Here is a 23,594-nt window from a genome sequence, read left to right as displayed (position 1 = left end):
CCTTTTAAAATAGTAGCCAGATCCAATTTGTTCTTGATAGTTAGCACCACGGGGAAAAGAGGGGCGGAAATTTGAGATCCTGAGGCGACGGGAACATTTGCTTGAGCCTCAGTGTGACCACGATCTCAAAGGCTGTGGGAAGATATTAGAAGATTTTTCCTAAGGCACAGTGTAATGATCCGCTCAGCTGGATGCACTGGCAGACAGCTGTTTGACCATTCCTCTAGTCTGTGGGCTGCAGGTCTCTGGAAGAGAGATTTGTCTTTCCATTACAAGTTTCTGGTCTGTTCTGCTGCTGAGGAATTTGCATACACTCGTTATGCAAATCTCCTACCTGCCTCCTTTGATGACTGGCAGTATAAAGAGCTATGTTTCCCAGAGTCCTTTGCTGGTCATAAGGGTTAGTCCTGTGAAACACTCGGTGGAGTGTCAGCCTTGCTCATTGTTGAAGATTAGCTTAGAGTAATTCCTGGAACTGCACTAGGCAGTTTCCCTAGTGCAGTTAGGATTGCATATCTGTTTTGTTTGTCTGTTGCGATTGTCCTGTCCCAGCGGTGGTCGACAGGAAATCGTTCTGTGTGTCTGGGTGCTAACCGGAACAGCGGTTGTTACTGGTAGCCCCTTCTGATCTGTCTTCCTGGATCGCGCTAGCCTCTTGCGCTAGTGCTGTGGATCCTTCTGGTCTGCTACTCTCTTGCTGTACTTGGATCGCACTCGCCTTGCGCTAGTGCTGTGGATCCTATCTCTCACTTATTCCTGTTTTCGTGTATCTGTCTTGTCTGCTACGAACGCTTGCTGGAGGCTCGGTGAGGTAACCGTTAAGCAAGCGCTCGCGTCCTCTGTTTCATGTTTGTCTGTCGGTGGTTAGTTAGGCGTGCTTGTCTCTGTTGTGCTTATCACGCGGAGACCGCGCATAAACGCGTGCACTGTTGCGAATGAGTGCGGTGTTCGTGTTTAGCTAGCGTTTGTTATTTTCCTTATCTTCTCGTTGCATGATTTGCTGTGCCTTTGCTACTCTCGTGCTCTGCCTTGCTGTAGCCTTGTGTCACCTCTGGCAATCGCCTCTCTCGTGATTGCGTTCCTACTTCATATCTGCTGTTGTGTATGCACCGTCGCGGCTTGGCGACTAGTTTGGTGCACACACATACAACCTGTCCCTGTGCTCATTCTCTTTCGCAATCGCTTATCTTGCGATTGCATTCTCACTTGGTTTCCTTTGTTGTATGTCCGCCGTCGCAGGGTGGCGGCTAGATTGGTGGACATACATACATTCCTCATCTGTGCTTATTCAGTCTTGTGTCGCTGTTAGCAATCGCCATCTCTGGCGCTTTGCTCTCTCTCCTTCAGGGCTATCTTGCCTTGCATTCCTTCCCTTCGTGCAATTCCTGTCTTGCGTCTGTGGCAGGGCTGAGGAGCTGTTCCTCTGCACTCCACAGCTCCACCTGCCAACAGGAATTTCCCTCTACAGGTGCATTGCACCTTTTGCTGGGTTCCCTCAAATTACACGCTTGTGGAGGATTTCCGCAGTGTCAGCGCACGTCTTGTGCGCTGATCACGGAGAGAATTCCACAATCGTTACACACAGGTGTAGTTCTTTATCTTGAACTGTGGTGAAGAGGAGATAAAAAAGGGGGAACAGATACCTGAAAGGCTACATAGGGGAAGTTGGGTTAAAACCATAGCATTTTAAAGGGAAAAGAAGAAGAAGAGCCCCGGAATGACAATGACAATGACTGAACGACCTCCATTGAACAGCAACGACAGGATAGACAAAGAGACTACTGACCCATCCCCACCGAACAGTATTAACAAGATGGACGTGACTAGTAACAAGGTTCTAGTGACCGGTAGAATTTTTGGACTACTTTGTCAACTTTTACTGCAAACCAAATGAATGTGTCTGACTGTATTGTATGTGCAGCGGCTAGACCGCAGATTGCTCTGGTACCAGTAGTGGAGAGTGGGTCTGAATTAGAATGTATGATACAGAGTATGATAAGTGTGAATCAACCACGGAATTGTACCACAGAGAGAGCCCGTATGAAGGTACCGGGCACGCCACAGCGTGCATTTGCTACAGCCAGCAATCTTACATGCTATAATAGGTCTGCCGCCAGTAACCATCCAATGACTAAGTATTGTGGGGAAATATTGGAGGTAACAAATGATAAAGGGTTGAGTTTAGGAACAAAATGGCAGTTAGAAGATACTTGGTGGACTTGTGAACCTAACAAAGCAGAATCATCATTGCCACCAGAATGGAAAGGGTTGTGTGCCCCTGTCTGGATGATAGAACATGTAACTATATTGCCCTATGAGTCTTTTAAAAGTTTGGTGGATAAAAAGGTACACCGGAGTAAAAAAGAGGCACCAAAAGGGAGTTTGGACCCATATGTATATATTGATGCGATAGGAGTCCCCAGAGGGGTGCCAGATGAGTTCAAGGCTAGGAACCAAATTGCTGCAGGTTTTGAATCAATTTTTCTATGGCCAACAGTTAACAAAAAAGTGGATTGGATAAATTATATTTACTACAAACAGCAAAGATTTGTTAATTATACTAGAGATGCTATCGAAGGTTTGGCAGAACAACTGAAAGCAACATTGTTAACAGCATTACAGAATAGAATTGCATTAGATATGCTGTTGGCAGAAAAAGGGGGTGTATGTGAATTTTTTGGGGAACAATGTTGTACCTACATTCCAGATAATACGTCCCCTGATGGAAAAGTGACAGTGGCTCTTCAGCAGTTAAAAGACCTATCTGAAGAGCTAAAACGAAACTCAGGTGTTTCAAACCCAATAACAGACTGGTTACAGAACTGTTTTGGAAGCTGGACCTCATTTTTTCAGAGTTTTGGTATCGCATTCCTAACTGTTCTTATGGTTCTGTTCTTGCTAGCCTGCTGCATTTTCCCAATGTTGAGAACATTTTTTTTTGCAAGATTGATGGATAAGCATATGAGTACTACTATGTATGCAGCCTTAGAACAGCATGATGAAGAATCATACGGTGATCAGGGAGGAGATTATGATGGCATGCTGGAGGGGGATGGCCAGGCTAACGTGTGAGACAATTATTCCAGCTCACGGCCAAAGCCTGACTTTCTTTTTGGTCATTTCACTTCTATGCCCTGACTTGCTGTAGTGCATACCCATTTGCAGTAAAGGGGAATAGAAGGCTGTGTTTGCTTGAGTCTCCAATCCCTGTAGTGGAGACACATTTGCAGATAACCGAGACTTAAGCAAGCATAAGCACAGAAATGTGAATGTAAATATTTTCATATATATAATCAAACCACAGGATTAATTATAAACAGGAGGGAAATGTGGAAAGATTTATAATTAATCTTATGTATAGCCTTTATATTCCCACGTGGCTATAAGAACCACATTAATGTAATCAGACCAGTGTGCTAGAGTGACACTTTAAGAATATGATTATAGTATTGTTTTAGGAATTACACAATGTAACCAAACTTAATGTGTATGCAGAATACAGTTATTGCCTTGTAGTGTTTCTATTTCAGAACGACCTCCCTCCCACCTCCTTTCTGCTTTTGAAGGCACAAAGAAAGAATTCTTTGGGAAAGCAGTTTGAACCAGATTCTGAGGGCAGAGCCTGTCCTTGAGGTCACTTTGGAAGAACGAATCTGTTCTGACTTCTGACGTCATTCCATGAAAGTGAAAGTTAACTGAACAGGAAGTCTTCTGAAGGACAGAAGTGATCCTGCCCATAAAGGAGGTCTAAGTCATCTTGACATGAAAACTGATTGGACTCATACCAGAACAGACTGCCCGGAGGGAGGAATATTTAACATATTAACTAGGGTTTAAAAGATGAAGCACAGGGGGGAGAAGTCACTTTTTCCCTGCTGAGCGAAACTGTGTTAGAACTGGTTTCTGTATGCTGGCACGTGAAAAAGTCCTCAGCTGAGTAAATAAAGATTTCCCTGTTTTTGGCACCTATTGAAGAGGTCTCACCGTGTAAGTTATTTCCTTTGACACCCCCCAAAGGCCGGCTCTGCTTAAGGTTCTAGGTGGGGTGAAGTTGCTGAGTGTGTGTGCAGAGGCAAGTGTGCAGGGTGTTGAAATTTTAAGAAAAATCTTATATGCACTTTAATACGCACTATTTTATTCAGAGAATTTTCATAAAATTCACATAAAAGGCCTGTTAGTTCATTCATCCAAGTTTCACCATACACAATCTAGCAGAAGGGCCCTTCTACTCCCTTTTAACTCCTCTGTGTATACAAAAACTTCTCAGAGCACCACAAGAACATCAAGTTAATTCTCAACTTTTCATCCTCCCATGTCAGTTTCCTGGATACTACAATTTATATACAAGATAGATTTTTACAAACATCCATCTACCGTAAACCAACTGACCGGCATATTTACCTCAAGTGGAATAATTTCCACCTGGAACACACCAAAAGATCTATTGTTTACAGCCAGGTTTTGAGGTATAGCAGAATATGTTCTAATTCAGAGGACAGAGACAGACAACTTATGTCGCTACGTAATATATTCATAGATCAGGGATATCATCCACAAATTGTTGACGATCTAATACACAGAGCAACTTCAAAATCTAGAGAGGAACTATTGAAGTACACCCCAAAGACTGAAAACAACAGAGTCCCAATAGTGGTCACCTACAATCCAAGATTAACCACTTTACCCCCGCGCGTATGTATTTCTCCGCCCCTTTTTCCATCCTTTAAAAACCAGGGACGGAGAAACACGTACTTTCCGCGTTCCCGACGCTGCCCGCGCTCCCGCTCGTAAACACGCCGCCCGCCGCTAGTAAACACGCCGCCGCCCGCTCGCCCAGAGATCAATGAACGGGAAAATCCATTCCCGTTCGTTGATATAAGCCCCGCAATGATCAGCTGCTCTCCTATGGGCAGCGCGATCATTGTGAGAAAAAACTCACGTGTCCAGCCTCCTTATTCTTCCGCATTAAAACAAAAAGTTACTGTGGCCATCTTGTGGCCAAATAGTAAACTACACCCTACACATTTTTCACATACAAATAAATGACTTTTACACATAAAATTAACTCATTACCTCCCACACTCCCCATTTTTTTTTTTTTTTGTAATTAAAAAAAAATTAAAAAATTTACAATTAAAAAAAATACATAAATAGTTACCTTAGGGACTGAACTTTTTAAATATTTATGTCAAGAGGGTATAACACTGTTACTTTATAAACTATGGGCTTGTAATTAGGGATGGACGCAAAACTGAAAAAAATGCACCTTTATTTCCAAATAAAATATTGGCGCCAAACATTGTGATAGGGACATAATTTAAATGGTTTTATAACCGGGACAAAAGGGCAAATACGTTTCATGGGTTTTAATTACAGTAGCATGCATTATTTAAAAACTATAATGGCCGAAAACTGAAAAATAATTATTTTTTTCCCCACATTTTTCCTATTTTCCCATTAAAACACATTTAGAAAAAAATAATTCTTGGCATAATGTCCCACCTAAAGAAAGCCTAATTGGTGGCGAAAAAAACAAGATATAGTTCATTTCATTGCGATAAGTAATAATAAAGTTATAGACGAATGAATGGAAGGAGCGTTGAAAGGTGAAAATTGCTCTGGTGCTCAGGGGGTAAAACCCCTCAGTGGTGAAGTGGTTAAAGAGGAAGATATCGAAAGCCCCGCAACCAATACTCCACAAAGACAAACGCCTGAAGGAAGTTTTTCCTGATTTACCACTGATTGCTTTCAGACAACCTCCCAATTTGAGACAAATAATTATCAGAAGTGCATTATCTACACCAGAAACTCCAAGCACATTACCCTGCAATAACACAAGGTGTGAGACCTGCCCTTATATCTTGTGCACAAGCCAAATACAAATACCAAACTCACAGAAATATCATCAAATGCAAGACCAATTTTCCTGTGAGTCATCTAATGCTGTATACATGATACGCTGCATGAAATGCCCCTCAAGAGGAATCTGTATAGGAGAAACAGGACAAATACTGCGCACAAGAATGAACCATCACCGCTTTAAAATTAATGAGGATAAAATGGACACACCGGTTGGCCAACACTTCTGTGAACCAGGACACAGCATGCAAGATCTCAAAGTACTTATTCTTAAAGAGAACCTGTACTGAGTAAAAATATTTAAAATAAACACATGAGGTAACTTCAAATGAACATTATATAGTTACCTTGCCATCAGTTCCTCTCAGAGGCTCACCATTTTCTTCTGACAATAATCCCTTCCAGTTCTGACAATATTTTGTCAGATCTGAAATATATCAGTTGCTGTCAATAAAATATCAGTTGCTGTCAGTTATAGCTGAGAGGAAAACTGATGTACCAGGTAATGTCCATGTTTCCCTATGGCTCAAGTGGGCGATGTTACAGTTTAACTGTGTGCTGACCAGAAAGCTGTTATAGGTATGGCCATTTTCAAAATGGAGAACGGAAAATTCCCTTGATCACAGTGAACAAACAGGACGCGGGACAGGAGAAAGACACTGAGGAGTAGACTACATGGAAGGTAAGTATGACTTCTGTATGCTTATTTTGACTTTTAATTTTCAGTTCAGGTTTTCTTTAAAGGCAACTTCAAAAATGAAGAGGCAAGAAAGATTTCTGAGTACAAATTTATGAAGATGTTTAAGACATTAACAGAGGGTTTAAATTGTGGAATGGGATTCATGACTCCTTATGTAACATGATTGACTTGGCTTCATGATCTTCAGAAACCTGCTAGATTTCATGGGTGCTTACATGAGCTCACTGGTGATCACCTGACAACGAACTGCTAAACAGTAACTAGCAGAACTGTCATCTTTGTGTTTACTATTTACTAGGGATGGGACGAATGCACAATTTCTTCGAATCCGAATCCGGATCCGAATCTAAAAAGGTTCTCGAATATCTCGAACCTTTCGAATCCCGAATCTAACGAATCCTGCACATAAAAATTGTGCGATCCGTGGTATAGTTGACCGCAGTATAGGTACCCAGGCATAGGTAGCGAGGTAAACGTGCCTTCAGTATAGCTAGCTAGGTATGGGTGCCTTCAATATTGGTAGCTTTCAGTATAGGTAGCAAGGTATAGGGGCCTGCAGTATAGGTAGCAAGGTATATGGGCCTGCAGTAGAGGTAGCAGGGTTTATGGGCCTTCAGTATAGGTAGCAGGGTATATGGGCCTTCAGTATAGGTGTCAGGGAATATGGGCCTTCAGTATAGGTAGCAGGGTATATGGGCCTTCAGTATAGGTAGCAGGGTATATGGGCCTTCAGTATAGGTAGCAGGGTATATGGGCCTTCAGTATAGGTAGCAGGGTATATGGGCCTTCAGTATAGGTAGCAGGGTATATGGGCCTTCAGTATAGGTAGCAGCGTATATGTGCCTTCAGTATAGGTAGGTAGCAGGGTATAGAGGCCTTCAGTATCGGTAGCAAGGTACATGTGCCTTCAGTATCGGTAGCAAGGTATAGGGGCCTTCAGTATAGGTAGCACAGTACATGTGCTTTCAGTATTGGTAGGTAACTAGGTATAGGGGCCTTCAGTATAGGTAGCAGGGTATATGTGCCTTCAGTATAGGTAGCAGGGTATATGTGCCTTTAGTATAGGTAGGTAGGTAGGTATAGGGGCCTTTAGGTAGGTAGGTAGGTATAGGGGTCTTTAGGTAGGTAGGTAGGTATAGGGGCCTTTAGGTAGGTAGGTAGGTACGTATAGGGGGCCTTTAGGTAGGTATAGGGGGCCTTTAGGTAGGTGGGTATAGCGGCCTGTAGGTAGGTAGGTAGGTAGGTAGGTATAGCGGCCTGTAGGTAGGTAGGTAAGGATAGTGGCCGGTAGGTAGGTAGGTATAGTGGCCTGTAGGTAGGTATAGTTGCCTGTAGGTAGGTAGGTAGGTAGGTATAGTGTCCGGTAGGTAGGTAGGTATAGGTGCCTTTAGGTAGGTAGGTATGTATAGGGGGCCTGTAGGTAGGTGGGTAGGTAGGTAGGTATTGAGGCCTGTAGGTAGGTATAGTGGCCTGTAGGTAGGTAAATAGGTATAGGGGCCTTTAGGTAGGTAGGTAGGTAGGTATAGGGGCCTTTAGGTAGGTATAGGGGCCTTTAGGTAGGTAGGTATAGGGGCCTTTAGGTAGGTATAGGGGCCTTTAGGTAGGCAGGTAGGTACATATAGGGGGCCTTTAGGTAGGTATAGGGGCCTGTAGGTAGGTATAGGGGCCTGTAGGTAAGTAGGTATAGCGGCCTGTAGGTAGGTAGGTATAGCGGCCTGTAGGTAGGTAGGTATAGCGGCCTGTAGGTAGGTAGGGATAGTGTTAGGTAGGTAGGTAGGTAGGTAGGTAGATAGAACCCCCCTTCCCCGGCCAACCCCCCCACGGCCCCCTCCGTCCCCCGTGCCTCCTCCGCTCACCCCTGCATAATAATCTACTCACCTTTCCCGTGGAGCGCAGAGCGGCAGACCTCTTCGTTACTTCCTTGTTCCCTCTAGTGGCCGGACCGGCTCTTACTGATGACGTCATTGTAAGAGCTGGTCACTAGGGGGAACCAGGAAGTCGGCGAGAGGTCTGCCGCTCTGCGCTCCGCTATGGATAGGTGAGTGGATGGTAACTATGCAGGCAGGGGGGGGCGAGCGGAGGAGGCGCGGGGGGGTCGGAGGAGGACGAGTGCGAGCGGCGGATGCGCGGCGATGCGGTGTCGGGATTCGGCGGATTCGTATAGTGGAAAATGGCGTCGGGATTCGAATCCACGAATCTCGAATATTTCCTAATATTCGAGGGATTCGTGGATTCGCAGGATTCGTCGTCCCACCCCTACTATTTACCTACATCAGTGTTTTAATTCAGCTTACATCTGGAAATATGCCCGAAGAAGGGGACTAGAAAACTTGCATTATTTCACTTTATTAGTTAGCTATTAAAAGGTATTACTTTTACAAGACTTTGTTTTTTTCTACCTACACTCTGCGTACACAAAAATAAAAATAAGGATAAAAATAAGGATAAAATCCACACCGGTGAAAAATCTGTCTCGGGAGTAATCTCCAATGATTCCTTTTTTTACCATCAACAATTGACAGAGATTCTCTGGATAAATTATGTCCAGTCTATATCATATGTTTACACTCACGGTTTTGTGATAAATATCTCCTCTGTGTGTTTTCATAGATAATCCATCCAGCTCCTTTCCTCTCCACTCCCCTCAGATCATCACCACTGCAAGTCTCGGGTAATCTGTTACCAAACAATCTGCGCGCTGCTCTCCACACTGGTATCCCCGTGCGGCATATGTCAGTTCCGTATGTCAGTCTCAAAGATCCGCTTTCCCCACCTCTACGCGTTTCAGCCAATTAGCATTGGCCTTCTTCAGGAGGATTTAGAAATTATTATTTCTAAATCCTCCTTAAGAAGGCCAACACTAATTGGCTGGAATGCGTAGAGGTTTCTATCATCTGTAACAATCTGTAAAGGTCCTGAACAGGGGGCAACCCGCACAGTGGCCGCCCGCAAACGAAGTTCCAGAGACCTGTAGTGGTGACGTCACCCAGAAGAACTAGCGCGAGCTGAGACTAGTTGGCGGAAGGGCGGCGGGTGGATCTTTGAGACTGACATACGGAACTGACGTATGCCACACGGGGATACCAGCGTGGAGAGCAGCGCGTGGATTGTTTGGTAACAGATTACCCCAGACTTGCAGTGGTGATGATCTGAGGGGAGTGGAGAGGAAAGGAGCTGGATGGATTATCTATGAAAACACACGGACCTACCTTGTAGCAGATGGCCCCAAGGGTAGGGGAGTGCAACCTTCCATACTTATCTGTAGTGGATCTGTAATCAAACTGAACTGTTAGCTAAAAGTTCTTGCGCTGGTCTAAAATGGGTAACCAAGGCGACCTGAAACAGGCACTCCCACTGTATGACATATGTTGTGCCACTATAGAACGAGGATTGTACTTCCCTGTAGTGACGCAGCAATGATGGGAACTGTTACTATGGTAATCCGCATTGCGTCCCTCTGCTATTCATTACGGGGAGGTGTCTTAGCGACGTCCGCAAGAGGAGATCACCCGCGGCGTGAACACCACATGATGTGATTCTCTGTAGTCATGGCAATTGCAGGCAGCTTGTCAGAATCTGTCCAGTGACTGCTGGAAAAACACACGATTGGTTCGCACGATGGTCAGGGGCCCCGGACCTCTCTCACTGGCCGGGGCCCCAAGGCCAATGCGCGATACCTGGAGGGGAGTGCAGGTGGGCCTGGACCTCTCACACCCAGGCTCTGGACCTCTGGTGGGTTTTCTGGATGTGAGAGGTCCAGAGCCTGGGTGTGAGAGGTCCAGGCCCACCTGCACTCCCCTCCAGGTATCGCGCATTGGCCTTGGGGCCCCGGCCAGTGAGAGAGGTCCGGGGCCCCTGACCATCGTGCGAACCAATCGTGTGTTTTTAAACGTTTTTTTTTCAGCTCTATGACATGGCGGACAGGTGAGCGGTTAGGGAGGGACCCCTGTGGGAGGGATGCCTGCACGGGGCGGTCCTGCTAGCGACGCAATCTTGCGATTTGCGTCCAACTGAAGCCTCCCACCTGAATGCTAATGGCTGCTAAATGTGGTATGGCAGGTAAAGGGTGTATGACAGTGCATCCTGATTGGCTGACGAGCACCTGCTGACAACTCAAATGTAGCTGCATGCATGTATTGCTGTGTTCTATTGCTTGTGTGTGTCCAGTGACTGCTGGACTCAGGATTACAAAGAGAATGAACAGGCTGCCCCCTGTGTTCTTAACCTATATAAACCATCGTGTGCATGCCAGTGACACACTTGACAAAGGCGTGGATATGCCGAAACGCGTTGTGATGTCACAGGCACAAGAGTACCATACAGAGGCACCTCCTGTCCTCCCACCATCTGGGACACCCACCACTGCTGGCCACGGAGGAGCAACAGGTTGCCACCTGAGGTTACTGATTTTGGTTTCACCCATGACAAGCCTGATTAACACTACTGTCTAGTAAGTAAAAAGAGTAAAAGTTGTTTACTCCTTGTGTGTTTTAATATTAAAAGTTTTAATACACTACCGAGGGTGTAGTGTAGCTTGCTAAGGTTACTGGCTGGGGACATATAGCAGCTGCACAGTGTTTGTCCAGCTCGGATTATTAAAAAAAAATGCGGGCTAGAGAGTCCTCATCTCTGCCCCCTTGAGTGCTGTCCTCTATATTCTTTTGCAGCGTCCTCCCCTGACTCCTTCTTCTGAGCCCCGCATCCATTTAAGTGATTACTCTGAGCTCATGGAGGTGGGGCTTAGCAGGAGCCGGGGTGGAGGACGCTGCAAAAGAATATAGAGGATGGCATTCGAGGGGGCGGAAATGAGGATTCTCTAGCCTGCATTTTTTTTAAAAATCATTCCGTGCTGAGTATAGTTCAGGACCTCAGGTGACACATGCCGAGAGCTGCCGCAACAAAAGGGTTGAAAATCACTAGCCTAGTGTAAGCAGAAACATAGGAACAAAGTATTTTACAGTGCATTTTACTCTGGGAGAAACGTACTTTTTAAAAATATGTAATTTAAATTTTACAGTTTGTCATGATAGTGGTCCTTTAACCACTCTGCGACCGCCTGACACCGATTGGTGGGGATCGAGTGTGTGCATGCATGTATGCAATAAAATGTAACTGTATTGTATGTAATAAACTGTGTTAACTAGTTCACCATTGAGGGTTCTTTCCCCTTATGGACCAGGGCAATTTTCACATTTCAGCACTCCTCCCTTTCATTCGCCAATAACTTTATCACTACTTTTCACAACAAATTTATCCATAGCTTGTTTTTTTCACCAACAATAAGGCTTTCTTTGGGTGTTACATTTTGTTAAGAATGATTTTATTCTAAATGCAGTTTAATGTAAATAATAAGAAAAAAAATAAAAAAAAAATATTATTTCTCAGTTTTCAGCCATTATAGTTTTAAAACAATACATGCTACTGTAATTAAAACCCAAATATTTTATTTGTCCATTTTCCCAGTTATTACACCATTTAAAGGAATTCTATCAAACTTTCACTATTTCTGGAAGCATTATAAAACAATTTGCTAACAACAGTAAGACTGATCAAAGCATATATTTTTGCTGTGCAGCTTCTTCTGTCTTTATTTAACTTACTGTCTGTGTCCCCTGAGAAAACTGAGGGCGACGGGGAATTGGGGCAGTTCATTATTCAAGAGGGGGATATTCTTGCTGTGTACAGCCATGCTTTATTCTATTGTGATACTCCTCACACAGCACAGCGACTTATGCAGCACACGATCGGCTCATATAGTTACTGAGGAGCCCTCTCTCGCTGCTAGACTGAAGGTGACTTCCCTGTTCTGAGCTGCGTAATTAGTTGTTTCTACACAAAGGTAAACATGAGCTGGAGGAGGGCACATCATTGCTCTGAAGAGGAGGCGTAGAGGAAGATTTATTATGATAATAAATCTTCCTCTATGGCTCTCTTCAGAGCAATGACGCCCCCTCCTCCATTCCTTTAAATGATGTCCTTATCACAATTTATGGCGACAATATTTTATTCAGAAATAAAGATGTATTTTTTCAGGTTTGCGTCCATTGCTAATTACAAGCCCGTATTTGCAAAAATAAAAGGAATATACCCTCATACATACATATTAAAAAAGTTGATTCCCTAAGGTAACTATTTGAGTTTTTTTTACTGTCACTTTTATTTTATTTGTTTATTTATTTTTATAAAAATGTTTTACTTTGGTAACTATTGAGGGAGGTAAGGGGTTAATTAATGGTGCATTTTATGTATTTTTATTTATTGGGACAGGTAGATGTAATTTTACTATTGGGCCACTAGATGCCCCCTCCCTCACTTTATTCCTCCTGTGTACTGTGTACTGCATACACACATTACAAGAAGTAACGCGTGTATGCTTTACTTTCGCTTTTACTTTGATCATTGATGCTGGCAATCATTGATCACAAGCACGTTGATCAGTGAATGGGAACTGTGTTCCCATTCACTGATCACTGTATTAATGGGTGGCGACAAGAACGCGCATGGGAGCATGCACCAGAATGCATGCATGAGCACGCGCGGACGGTGGTCACGGAGAGCACTGGCGTAACAATGTGGTATGCGACACCTGTTGGTGCGGGGGGGTCCGGGGCCCCCCTAGGGCCCGCTCAGGGACTTTTGGGGGGCAGGAGTGGTCGCAGCATAAGATGAGAGTGTGGCTGATCGGTGGGGAGGGGGACATTCCCCCCTCCCTCACCTCGGGCTCTCCTCTCAGTGCTCCCCCTCCTGCAATCATTGGTGGCAGCGGGCAGCAGCAGCAGCGGCGGCGGCAGCCTGAGCACATTATCTCCTTCTCGCCGGAGGTCCACCGCTCTCTAAGAGCTTCATGCAACTTCCTGTGTAAACAGGAAGTTGCTCTTAGAGATCGAAAGACCTCTAGCAAGAAGGAAGTATGTGCTCAGCCTGCCAGCCGCCACCGCTGCTGCTGCCAAATGCTACCAATGATTGCAGGAGGGGGAATGTCCCCCCTCCCCACCGATCTGTCACACTCTCCTCTTATGCTGCGACCCCTCCTGCCCCCCAAAAGTCCCTGAGCGGGCCCTAGGGAGGGGGGGGTGGATTTTTTTTTAAGGAGGGCGGGGGGGGCGGATTTTTTTTTAGGAGGGCACGGGATTTCTAGGTACGCCCCTGATGGAGAGGTACGTATACATACTCCCATGGGCATTTAGTTGCAGTCCTGATATACTTCACCCGGGACGATAACTAATAAAAGGAGACATAAGGTAAAAAAAAATTCCCATTTACTTTCCTGGGGCTTCTACCACCCCCCTGAAGTATTTCTGGTCTCTTAACGTCATCCTACGCCCCACCGTTCCTCCAGTTTCCCCCTCCAACACTGGATGTGTGGCCCCGTGCCACGTGTGTCCTCTATCAAGCTCCTGTGGTCAAGAGTGCTCTGCTCTTGCACAGCAAACAAAAATTGCTACCGCGCATGCGTAGAATGGTCCCGCACATGACTATTAGTGGTTATGGAGGGGACAGTAGAGGATCAGCTGAGTGCAGGAGAGGGGCCAGCAAGACTTTAGGTGGCTGGAAAAGGCCCCAGGTAAGTAAATGGGCAATATTTTTTTTTTTACTTCAGGTTTATTTTAAGCAGAATTATGATAGAAAAGTTTTACGCAAAATGAGTAGAGCATAATGCATTGCATGTAAAGTATTGTATTCTGCTCTACTCATATTACTGTAAGACTTAACATACTGTATGTAATCCTGTTTATCGCAGTTCATTGCATTGCGTTAGGTAGTTGCTGCACATATTTTACTCCAAATTAAAAATGGTTACTGGTTAACCATTATATACATTTTCATCAGTTTCATACATTTTCATCAATTCTGTTTTTACTTAAAAAGTATTTGCACTGTTTATTAATTGTTGTTGTTACCTAATGGAACAGTGACGATGACATGATCTGCCACAAAAGTGTCTCCATCCTCGCACTGCACTTCAACTGGATACACAGTGTCACCGTCCTTAAAGGAACCATTCCACTTAATTGTCTTCACTACCTTGTTCAATTTTATAATATCATCTGGCAGATTTTCTTTCATTCGATTCACAAGGCTCTCATATCCCCTGTAATTATATGAAAAACAACAACAAGCTAAAGCATCTCTCAGACTATATAGAATGTTTAGCTGTCCTAGCCTGTATACCACTATATATATATATATATATATATATATATATATATATATATACATATATATATATATATATATATATGTGTGTGTGTGTGTGTGTGTGTGTGTGTGTGTGTATATATATATATATATATATATATATATATATATATGTGTGTGTGTGTGTGTGTATATATATATATATATATATATATATATATATATATATATAGTGGCTTGCAAAAGTATTCGGCCCCCTTCAAGTTTTCCACATTATGTCACATTGCTGCCACAAACATGAATCAATTTTATTGGAATTTCACATGAAAGACCAATACAAAGTGGTGTACAAGTGAGAAGTGGAATGAAAATCATACATGATTCCAAACATTTTTTTACAAATAAATAACTGCAAAGTGGGGTGTGCGTAATTATTCAGCCCCCTTTGGTCTGAGTGCAGTCAGTTGCCCACAGTCATTGCCTGATGAGTGCTAATGACTAAATAGAGTGCACCTGTGTGTAATCTAATGTCAGTACAAATACAGCTGTTCTGTGATGGCCTCAGAGGTTGTCTAAGAGAATATTGGGAGCAACAACACCATGAAGTCCAAAGAACACACCAGACAGGTCAGGGATAAAATTATTGAGATATCTAAAGCAGGCTTAGGCTACAAAAAGATTTCCAAAGCCTTGAACATTCCACGGAGCACTATTCAAGTGATCATTCAGAAACGGAAGGAGTATGGCACAACTGTAAACCTACCAAGACAAGGCAGTCCACCTAAACTCAAAGGCCAATCAAGAGGCCCATGGTGACTCTGGACAAGCTGCAGAGATCTACAGCTCAGGTGAGGGAATCTGTCCATAGGATAACTATTAGTCGTGCACTGCACAAAGTTGGCCTTTATGGAAGAGTGGCAAGAAGAAAACCATTTTTAAAAGTAAAGCATAAGAAGTCTCGTTTGCAGTTTTCCTCAAGCCATGTGGGGGACACAACAAACATGTAGAAGAAGGCGCTCTGGTCAGATGAGACCAAAATGTAACTTTTTGGCCAAAATGCAAAACTCTATGTGTGGTGAAAAACTAACACTGCACATCACTCTGAACACACCATCCCCACTGTCAAATATGGTGGTGGCAGCATCATGCTCTGGGGGTGTTTCTCTTCAGCAGGGACAGGGAAGCTGGTCAGAGTTGATGGGAAGATGGATGGAGCCAAATACAGGGCAATCTTGGAAGAAAATCTCTTGGAGTCTACAAAAGACTTGAGACTGGGGCGGAGGTTCACCTTCCAGCAGGACAATGACCCTAAACATAAAGCCAGGGCAACAATGGAATGGTTTAAAACAAAACATATCCATGTGTTAGAATGGCCCAGCCAAAATCCAGATCTAAATCCAATCGAGAATCGGTGGCAAGATCTGAAAACTGCTGTTCACAAACGCTGTCCATCTAATCTGACTGAGCTGGAGCTGTTTTGCAAAGAAGAATGGGCAATGATTTCAGTCTCTGGATGTGCAAAGCTGGTAGAGACATACCCTAAAAGACTGGCAGCTGTAATTGCAGCAAAAGGTGGTTCTACAAAATATATACTCAGGGGGCTGAATAATTATGCACACCCCACTTTGCAGTTATTTATTTGTAAAAAAAAATGTTTGGAATCATGTATGATTTTCATTCCACTTCTCACTTGTACACCACTTTGTATTGGTCTTTCACGTGATTCATGCTTGTGGCAGTAACGTGACAAAATGTGGAAAACTTTAAGGGGGCCAAATACTTTTGCAAGCCACTGTATATATATATATATATATATATATATATATATATATATATATATATATATATATATATATATATATATATACTGTATATTTATATATATATATATATATATATATATATATATATATATATATACTGTATATATATATATATATATTGTGACGCTGTGTTGTATTTGCAGGTAGGAAACAGGCGTCACACTCCTGAACTTGCAGATTCCAGCTCTTTTATTTACAGCTTGGCTGGCAAACTATAGCAACAAAATCATGAAATAAAACAAAAGGTAACAGAAATCCTAAGCCTGTCTGGCTTCCTAGTCTTCCTCACTATCTGGAAACCTGACTATACTAGTCAAAAGCAAACAAATGCAACAGTCATTTTGGCCTTCTGGCCCACTCACAGTTCAGTAGTCCCAGGAGCACTCTCTCTGTGTGTCCACTCTCCGGCTTAGCATCCACAGTCTGACTTAGAGCAGCGAGCGGCCAATTCAAAAGCTATTTATGCTGCAGCTGCTCTCCCAAGAGTACCAGCCAAATCCTGGCCTGGAGGGTGTGGTCAAGTGTCCCATCCTCACACACTTGACTGGCTCCAGACTCCCATTTCAATCAGGTTTTGTTCCGGTTAGATAAAGCTTGCAGCATCACACCTGTCTGAAGCCTTTTAGCCAATTAACCTGCTCTTTGCCTGAATCCAACATGCAGGTATCTGCCATCTGCTGTGACGTGAGCCAGGCAATGGATCACCCTGTCACACACCCCCTCCCTCTGTCTGACCCTGTTGGGGAGGACATTTTGTGCTACTAAACAGTGCGTTCTGGAGAGGGCATCCGCGTTGCCATGAAGTTTCCCAGGCCGATGTTCCACTGAATACTTGAAATCCTGCAGAGATAAAAACCAGCGTGTGATTCTAGAAGAGTAGGAGGCGCCCGTAGACTTATCTCAGTGATATGTGTTATAAAAATAATAATAAAAATAATAAAGAAATAAAAATGGTTCTCTTATTCCTACCTTATAGTAGTGAAAATCACACGCAAGGTAGTAGGAGGCGCCCGTAGACTTATCTCAGTGATATGTGTTATAAAAATAATAATAAAAATAATAAAGAAATAAAAATGGTTCTCTTATTCCAAAGGTTTTTTTTGTTTTTGTTTTTTTGGCGCCCAGGATACTGACACTCTATACTAGGCACACTTAAAGACCTGAGGAAGCGGCTGTTGCCGAGAAACGCGTTGTCATTTGTGCCTCAATAAAAGCTAAGAAGTATTTATTACTACCTTGCGTGTGATTTTCACTACTATAAGGTAGGAATAAGAGAACCATTTTTATTTCTTTATTATTTTTATTATTATTTTTATAACACATATCACTGAGATAAGTCTACGGGCGCCTCCTACTCTTCTTGAATCTTTGATACCCCAGCTTAGGGGAGTGCACACTCGGAATTTATTCCAAGGGGCCAACTTTTTACTAGGAGCTGCGACCTATACCATCCACAGAAGCAAGGCCGAGTGAGGACGGTACTTCCTCACAGGCGAGAAAGGTGGTTGCTTTCTATAGCAACCCAATTTTGTGAGTATATTACTGTTTCGCGCACATATTCTGGTGTCCCATTGATAATACACCAGATCGGGCTCCCGGTCTCTGTGTCTCTTTTTGTTTTTTTCACAAGAATCTGCAGCGTGTGATTCTTGCATTCCTGTCTTTGGCCAGAGCCATCCATCTCAATGGCGCATGGTCTGTGACAAGTTTAAATCTTCGCCCCAAAAGATAATAGCGAAGTGCTTCCAGTGCCCACTTGATAGCTAGGCATTCTCGCTCAATCACACTGTAGTTTTGTTCGGCGGGGCTTAGCTTCTTACTTAGGTATATCACCGGATGTTCTTCTCCATTGATTTCCTGGGACAGTACAGCTCCCAGTCCCACCTCTGATGCATCAGTCTGGACTATAAACTCCTTGGAGAAATCTGGAGCAAGTAGGACGGGTTCTTCACAAAGAGCTCTCTTCAGCTCAGTGAAAGCTTTTTCAGTGGTTTCAGACCATGTAACTTTGCCTTCGACTGAACCCTTTGTTAGGTCTGTCAGAGGTGCAGCTTTGGTGGCGAAATCTGGAATGAAGCGATGATAATACCCGACTATCCCCAAAAAAGCACGCACTTGCTTCTTAGACTTTGGACGTGGCCAGTCCCGAATTGCTTGAACTTTCTGGCTTTGGGGTTTCACAAGACCTTTACCCACGACATACCCTAGATACTTGGCCTCTTCCAGACCAATTGCACATTTTTTTGCATTGGCTGTCAGGCCTGCCTTCTGGATTGAACTCAGAACAGCTTGAAGCTTGGGGAGATGGCTTTCCCAGTCCTGACTGTATACCACAACATCGTCCAGATATGCTGCAGCAAACTTGTGATGTGGCCTTAGGACTTCGTCCATTAAGCGTTGAAAAGTGGCCGGGGCTCCATGGAGCCCGAAGGGCATCTTCTTATAGTGGAACAGCCCTTCTGGCGTACAAAAGGCTGTCTTTTCTCTGGAGGCCGGAGTAAGGGGTATCTGCCCATAACCCCTAGTTAAGTCAAGCGTAGTAATATACCGAGCTGGCCCTAGCCTCTCTATTAGCTCGTCAACTCTGGGCATTGGGTATGCGTCGAACTTAGACACCTCGTTCAACTTCCGAAAATCGTTACAGAAGCGTAGTGTGCCATCTGGTTTCGGTACGAGCACAATTGGGTTAGACCAATCACTGTGCGACTTTTCAATTATATCGAGCTCAAGCATTCGACATACTTCTTCCTCTACCGCCTTCCTCCGTGCCTTCGGGATACGATATGGTCTTAGTCGTACTCGAACATGTGGATCTGTCTTAATGTCATGATGTATAAGACGAGTACAACCTGGTCGATCTGAAAACACCTCCCTGTTCCTCATCAGAAACTCCTTCACCTCTTGTACTTGGGAGGCAGAGAGGGTCTCTGACCACTTCACCTCGGGGGTCTCTCCCAACTGAGCTACTGGTATTGCAGCTGTTGCTACTCTTACTGGATCCTTCCATGCCTTTAACAGATTAATGTGGTACACCTGCTCCTTCTTACGTTTGTCCGGTTGAAGAATTTTGTAATTCACCTCCCCTATTCGCTCCTTTACTTCGTATGGTCCCTGCCACTTGGCTAGAAACTTACACTCCATCGTTGGAACCAATACTAGGACTTGATCTCCAGGTTCAAACACCCTGACTCTGGCATTTCTATTATAGACCCTGGCTTGGGCTTCCTGAGCCCGCTGCATATGTTCACGGACGATCGGTAAAACGGCCTGAATGCGATCCTGCATTTTGACCACATGCTCAACGACTGATTGTCGCGTAGGTCGCTCCTCTTCCCAAGTTTCCTTTGCCATATCTAGGAGTCCGCGGGGCTGCCGACCATAAAGTAATTCGAAGGGGGAAAACCCGGTAGAAGACTGGGGCACCTCCCGGATGGCGAACATCATGGGAGACAGTCCCAGTTCCTGCCATCCACATCGACTACTCTCTTTAACATGAACTTCAAGGTCTTATTGAAGCGCTCTACGAGACCGTCTGTTTGTGGGTGGTAAACCGACGTCCTCAGCTGCTTAATTTGAAACAGATTACATAAGCCCTTCATGACTCTTGACATGAATGGGGTCCCTTGGTCCGTTAAGATTTCTTTGGGCACTCCAGTTCGGGTGAACATTTGGAAAAGTTCTTTGGCAATATTTTTTGCTGCTGTATTTCGCATGGGTATTGCCTCCGGGTATCGGGTGGCATAGTCCACAATAACTAGAATATATTGGTGGCCTCGGGCGGACTTGACAAGTGGCCCCACAAAGTCCATTGCAATTCTCTCAAAGGGCACTTCGATAATCGGCAGGGGCACTAGAGGCCCACGATAGTGCGGTGCAGGAGTCGTTAGCTGACATTCCGGGCAAGACTTGCAATAATCCGTGACCTCTGCGTATATACCAGGCCAGAAGAAGCGTTGCAGGATGCGCTGCTGCGTCTTTTCTGCGCCTAAGTGTCCCCCCAAGGGGTTCCAGTGAGCTAAGTCTAGGACTACCTTTCTGTAAGATCGTGGCACTACCAGCTGCTCTACCAAATCACCCTCCCCTTTGTTGACTCGGTACAAGAGTTCTCCTTGCACTGAAAAATGTGGGTATCTCTCCCTAGCTCCCTCTGACTGTGGCACTCCCTCAAGTACAGAGACATTTTCCCAGGCTCTCCCGAGGGTAGGATCCTGCACCTGAGCTGACCCAAATTCTTCCCGATGAGAGGACCTATCGAGCAGGGGAGCTTCATCTTCTGCTTCTGAGACCCCTTCAGGCTCTCCTGCAAACACTGCTAGGGGAGAATCAGACAAGTCCTCAGTATCTATATCTACCCTGTGGGCCTCAACTAGTGCCCACGGCGAGTCAAACCCTAAGCCAGAGTCTTTTGGGGAATTTTCTTTGGTCGGCAGAGTCTCTCTCTTCCACAGGCTCTCGAATAGGGGAAAGTCTCGACCGATAATGGTCTCATAAGCCAGGCCTGGTGACACTCCAACGACATGGGAAGCCGATCCATAGCTCGTATCCACGGTAACTACTGCTGTAGGGTTTCACATCCCCATGCACACACTGGATACCTACTGGGGGTCCCCTTTTGCATCCGGGGCCTAGTACCGATTCACGGACCAAGGTGATTAGACTGCCTGAATCCAAGAGGGCATGTACAAGCCGCCCATCAATCTGGACTTCAACCAGGTGCAAGTCGGGTGAGGTGACAAAGGCTGGTCTGGCAAACAGTGACACTCTTTGTGTGGTATCGCACTCCATTGGGACGTCTCTTCCTGGGCAATGAGCTGCGATATGACCCCCTTCCCGGCAGTTCCAGCAGACAGGAGGGGTGGGCTCCTTTCTACGCCCAAAGCGTGGGGAAACAGGCTTTTCACTATGCTGGTTTTCCATATGGGGTTCTGGTGCCAGACTTTTCTTCGTGGTTGCACCCAGCAACCGACTCCTTACTTCTCGAACACCAGTATTTCGATCCCGAGCTGAGTAGTCCTCTGCACTCAGGTATTTTTCAACCAGCTCCACCATCTGATCTGCCGACCCTGGGTCTGCTCGACTCACCCACTTCCGCAACCCAGATGGAAGCGACCTTAAGAAGTGGTCCATGGTTACTCTTTCAACAATCTAGGCTGGCGTCAGACTCTCAGGCTGTAACCATTGCCTCACCAGACGGCAAAGGTCATGCATCTGGGAGCGTGGGGAAACGTCCGATGCAAATAGCCACTTGTGCACTCGCTGGGCCCGCAGGGCTGTTGTGACTCCCAAACGAGCAAGGATCTCATTTTTTAGAGTGTCATAATTCTTGGCCGCTTCTGGATCCAGGTCCACGTAGGCCTTCTGGGCATCCAGTGACAGAAAAGGTGCTACTAGGCTGGCCCACTGTTCCGGGGGCCATGCTTCCCTCTGGGCAGTCCGTTCAAAGGTACACAGAAATGCTTCTGCGTCATCTTCTGCAGTCATTTTCATCAATAATCGGCTGGCGCGGGGTATCGGTGAACTCCTGGTATCACCACCCGGACTCTGCTGTGCAAAGTGTTGTACAACCTCGAGTAACAGCTGCCGATCTTTATCAGCTTTCTCAGTTGATGCCGCTAACTGGTCCATAAATATTTTCACAGTCTCTTGATGTTGCTCCTGCTGCCTTTCACTGGCGGCTTGCTGTCGGGCGGCCGCTTCCTGCTGGGACAGCGACAACTGAGTCAGTCGATTCAGTATGTCTTCCATATTGGTGCTTCCTGCTTGACTGGGTGGGACAGACATGTTCACCACGGCCTTCAACCAGGACATATAAAAGGGACTTGTTTGTACTGTCTCTTTAAGACTCAGCCGGATACAAATTTATGCAGCGACCCCAAAACAAAATAAATTTTTTTTTTTTTTTTTTACTGTTTGGGGCTCACTGGAAAGATAAACTTCAGACTGCCCATCAGGTTGCACAGCATAAGCCTGCCCGCATCCTCCACCAATTGTGACGCTGTGTTGTATTTGCAGGTAGGAAACAGGCGTCACACTCCTGAACTTGCAGATTCCAGCTCTTTTATTTACAGCTTGGCTGGCAAACTATAGCAACAAAATCATGAAATAAAACAAAAGGTAACAGAAATCCTAAGCCTGTCTGGCTTCCTAGTCTTCCTCACTATCTGGAAACCTGACTATACTAGTCAAAAGCAAACAAATGCAACAGTCATTTTTGGCCTTCTGGCCCACTCACAGTTCAGTAGTCCCAGGAGCACTCTCTCTGTGTGTCCACTCTCCGGCTTAGCATCCACAGTCTGACTTAGAGCAGCGAGCGGCCAATTCAAAAGCTATTTATGCTGCAGCTGCTCTCCCAAGAGCACCAGCCAAATCCTGGCCTGGAGGGTGTGGTCAAGTGTCCCATCCTCACACACTTGACTGGCTCCAGACTCCCATTTCAATCAGGTTTTGTTCCGGTTAGATAAAGCTTGCAGCATCACACCTGTCTGAAGCCTTTTAGCCAATTAACCTGCTCTTTGCCTGAATCCAACATGCAGGTATCTGCCATCTGCTGTGACGTGAGCCAGGCAATGGATCACCCTGTCACAATATATATATATATATATATATATATATATATATATATATATATATATATATACTGTATATATATATATACAGTGGAGGAAATAATTATTTGACCCCTCACTGATTTTGTAAGTTTGTCCAATGACAAAGAAATGAAAAGTCTCAGAACAGTATCATTTAAATGGTAGGTTTATTTTAACAGTGGCAGAAAGCACATCAAAACGAAAATCGAAAAAATAACCTTAAATAAAAGATCGCAACTGATTTGCATTTCATTGAGGAAAATACGTTTTTGAACCCTCTAACAATAAAAGACTTAATACTTAGTGGAAAAACCCTTGTTTGCAAGCACAGAGGTCAAACGTTTCTTGTAATTGATGACCAAGTTTGCACACATTTTAGGAGGAATGTTGGTCCACTCCTCTTTGCAGATCATCTCTAAATCCCTAAGGTTTCGAGGCTGTCTCTGTGCAACTCTGAGCTTGAGCTCCCTCCATAGGTTTTCTATT

General features: G+C 44.7%; 1 protein-coding gene across 1 annotated transcript in view; it reads right to left on the bottom strand.

Moving 5' to 3' along the window:
• The window catches only part of LOC137533993 (peroxisomal N(1)-acetyl-spermine/spermidine oxidase-like), a 180,371-nt gene that overhangs the window by 87,755 nt on the left and 69,022 nt on the right, over positions 1–23,594 (bottom strand). Inside the window, exon 3 of the mRNA XM_068255323.1 lies at positions 14,461–14,651. Within this exon, the coding sequence (XP_068111424.1) occupies positions 14,461–14,651 (191 nt within the window). The remainder of the gene's footprint in view (positions 1–14,460; positions 14,652–23,594) is intronic.

The sequence above is a fragment of the Hyperolius riggenbachi genome, chromosome 10 (assembly GCF_040937935.1).
Source record: "Hyperolius riggenbachi isolate aHypRig1 chromosome 10, aHypRig1.pri, whole genome shotgun sequence".
NCBI lineage: Eukaryota > Metazoa > Chordata > Amphibia > Anura > Hyperoliidae > Hyperolius > Hyperolius riggenbachi.
The sequence above is the reverse complement of the archived record's forward strand: the minus strand, read 5'-3'. Positions and strand labels throughout refer to the sequence as shown.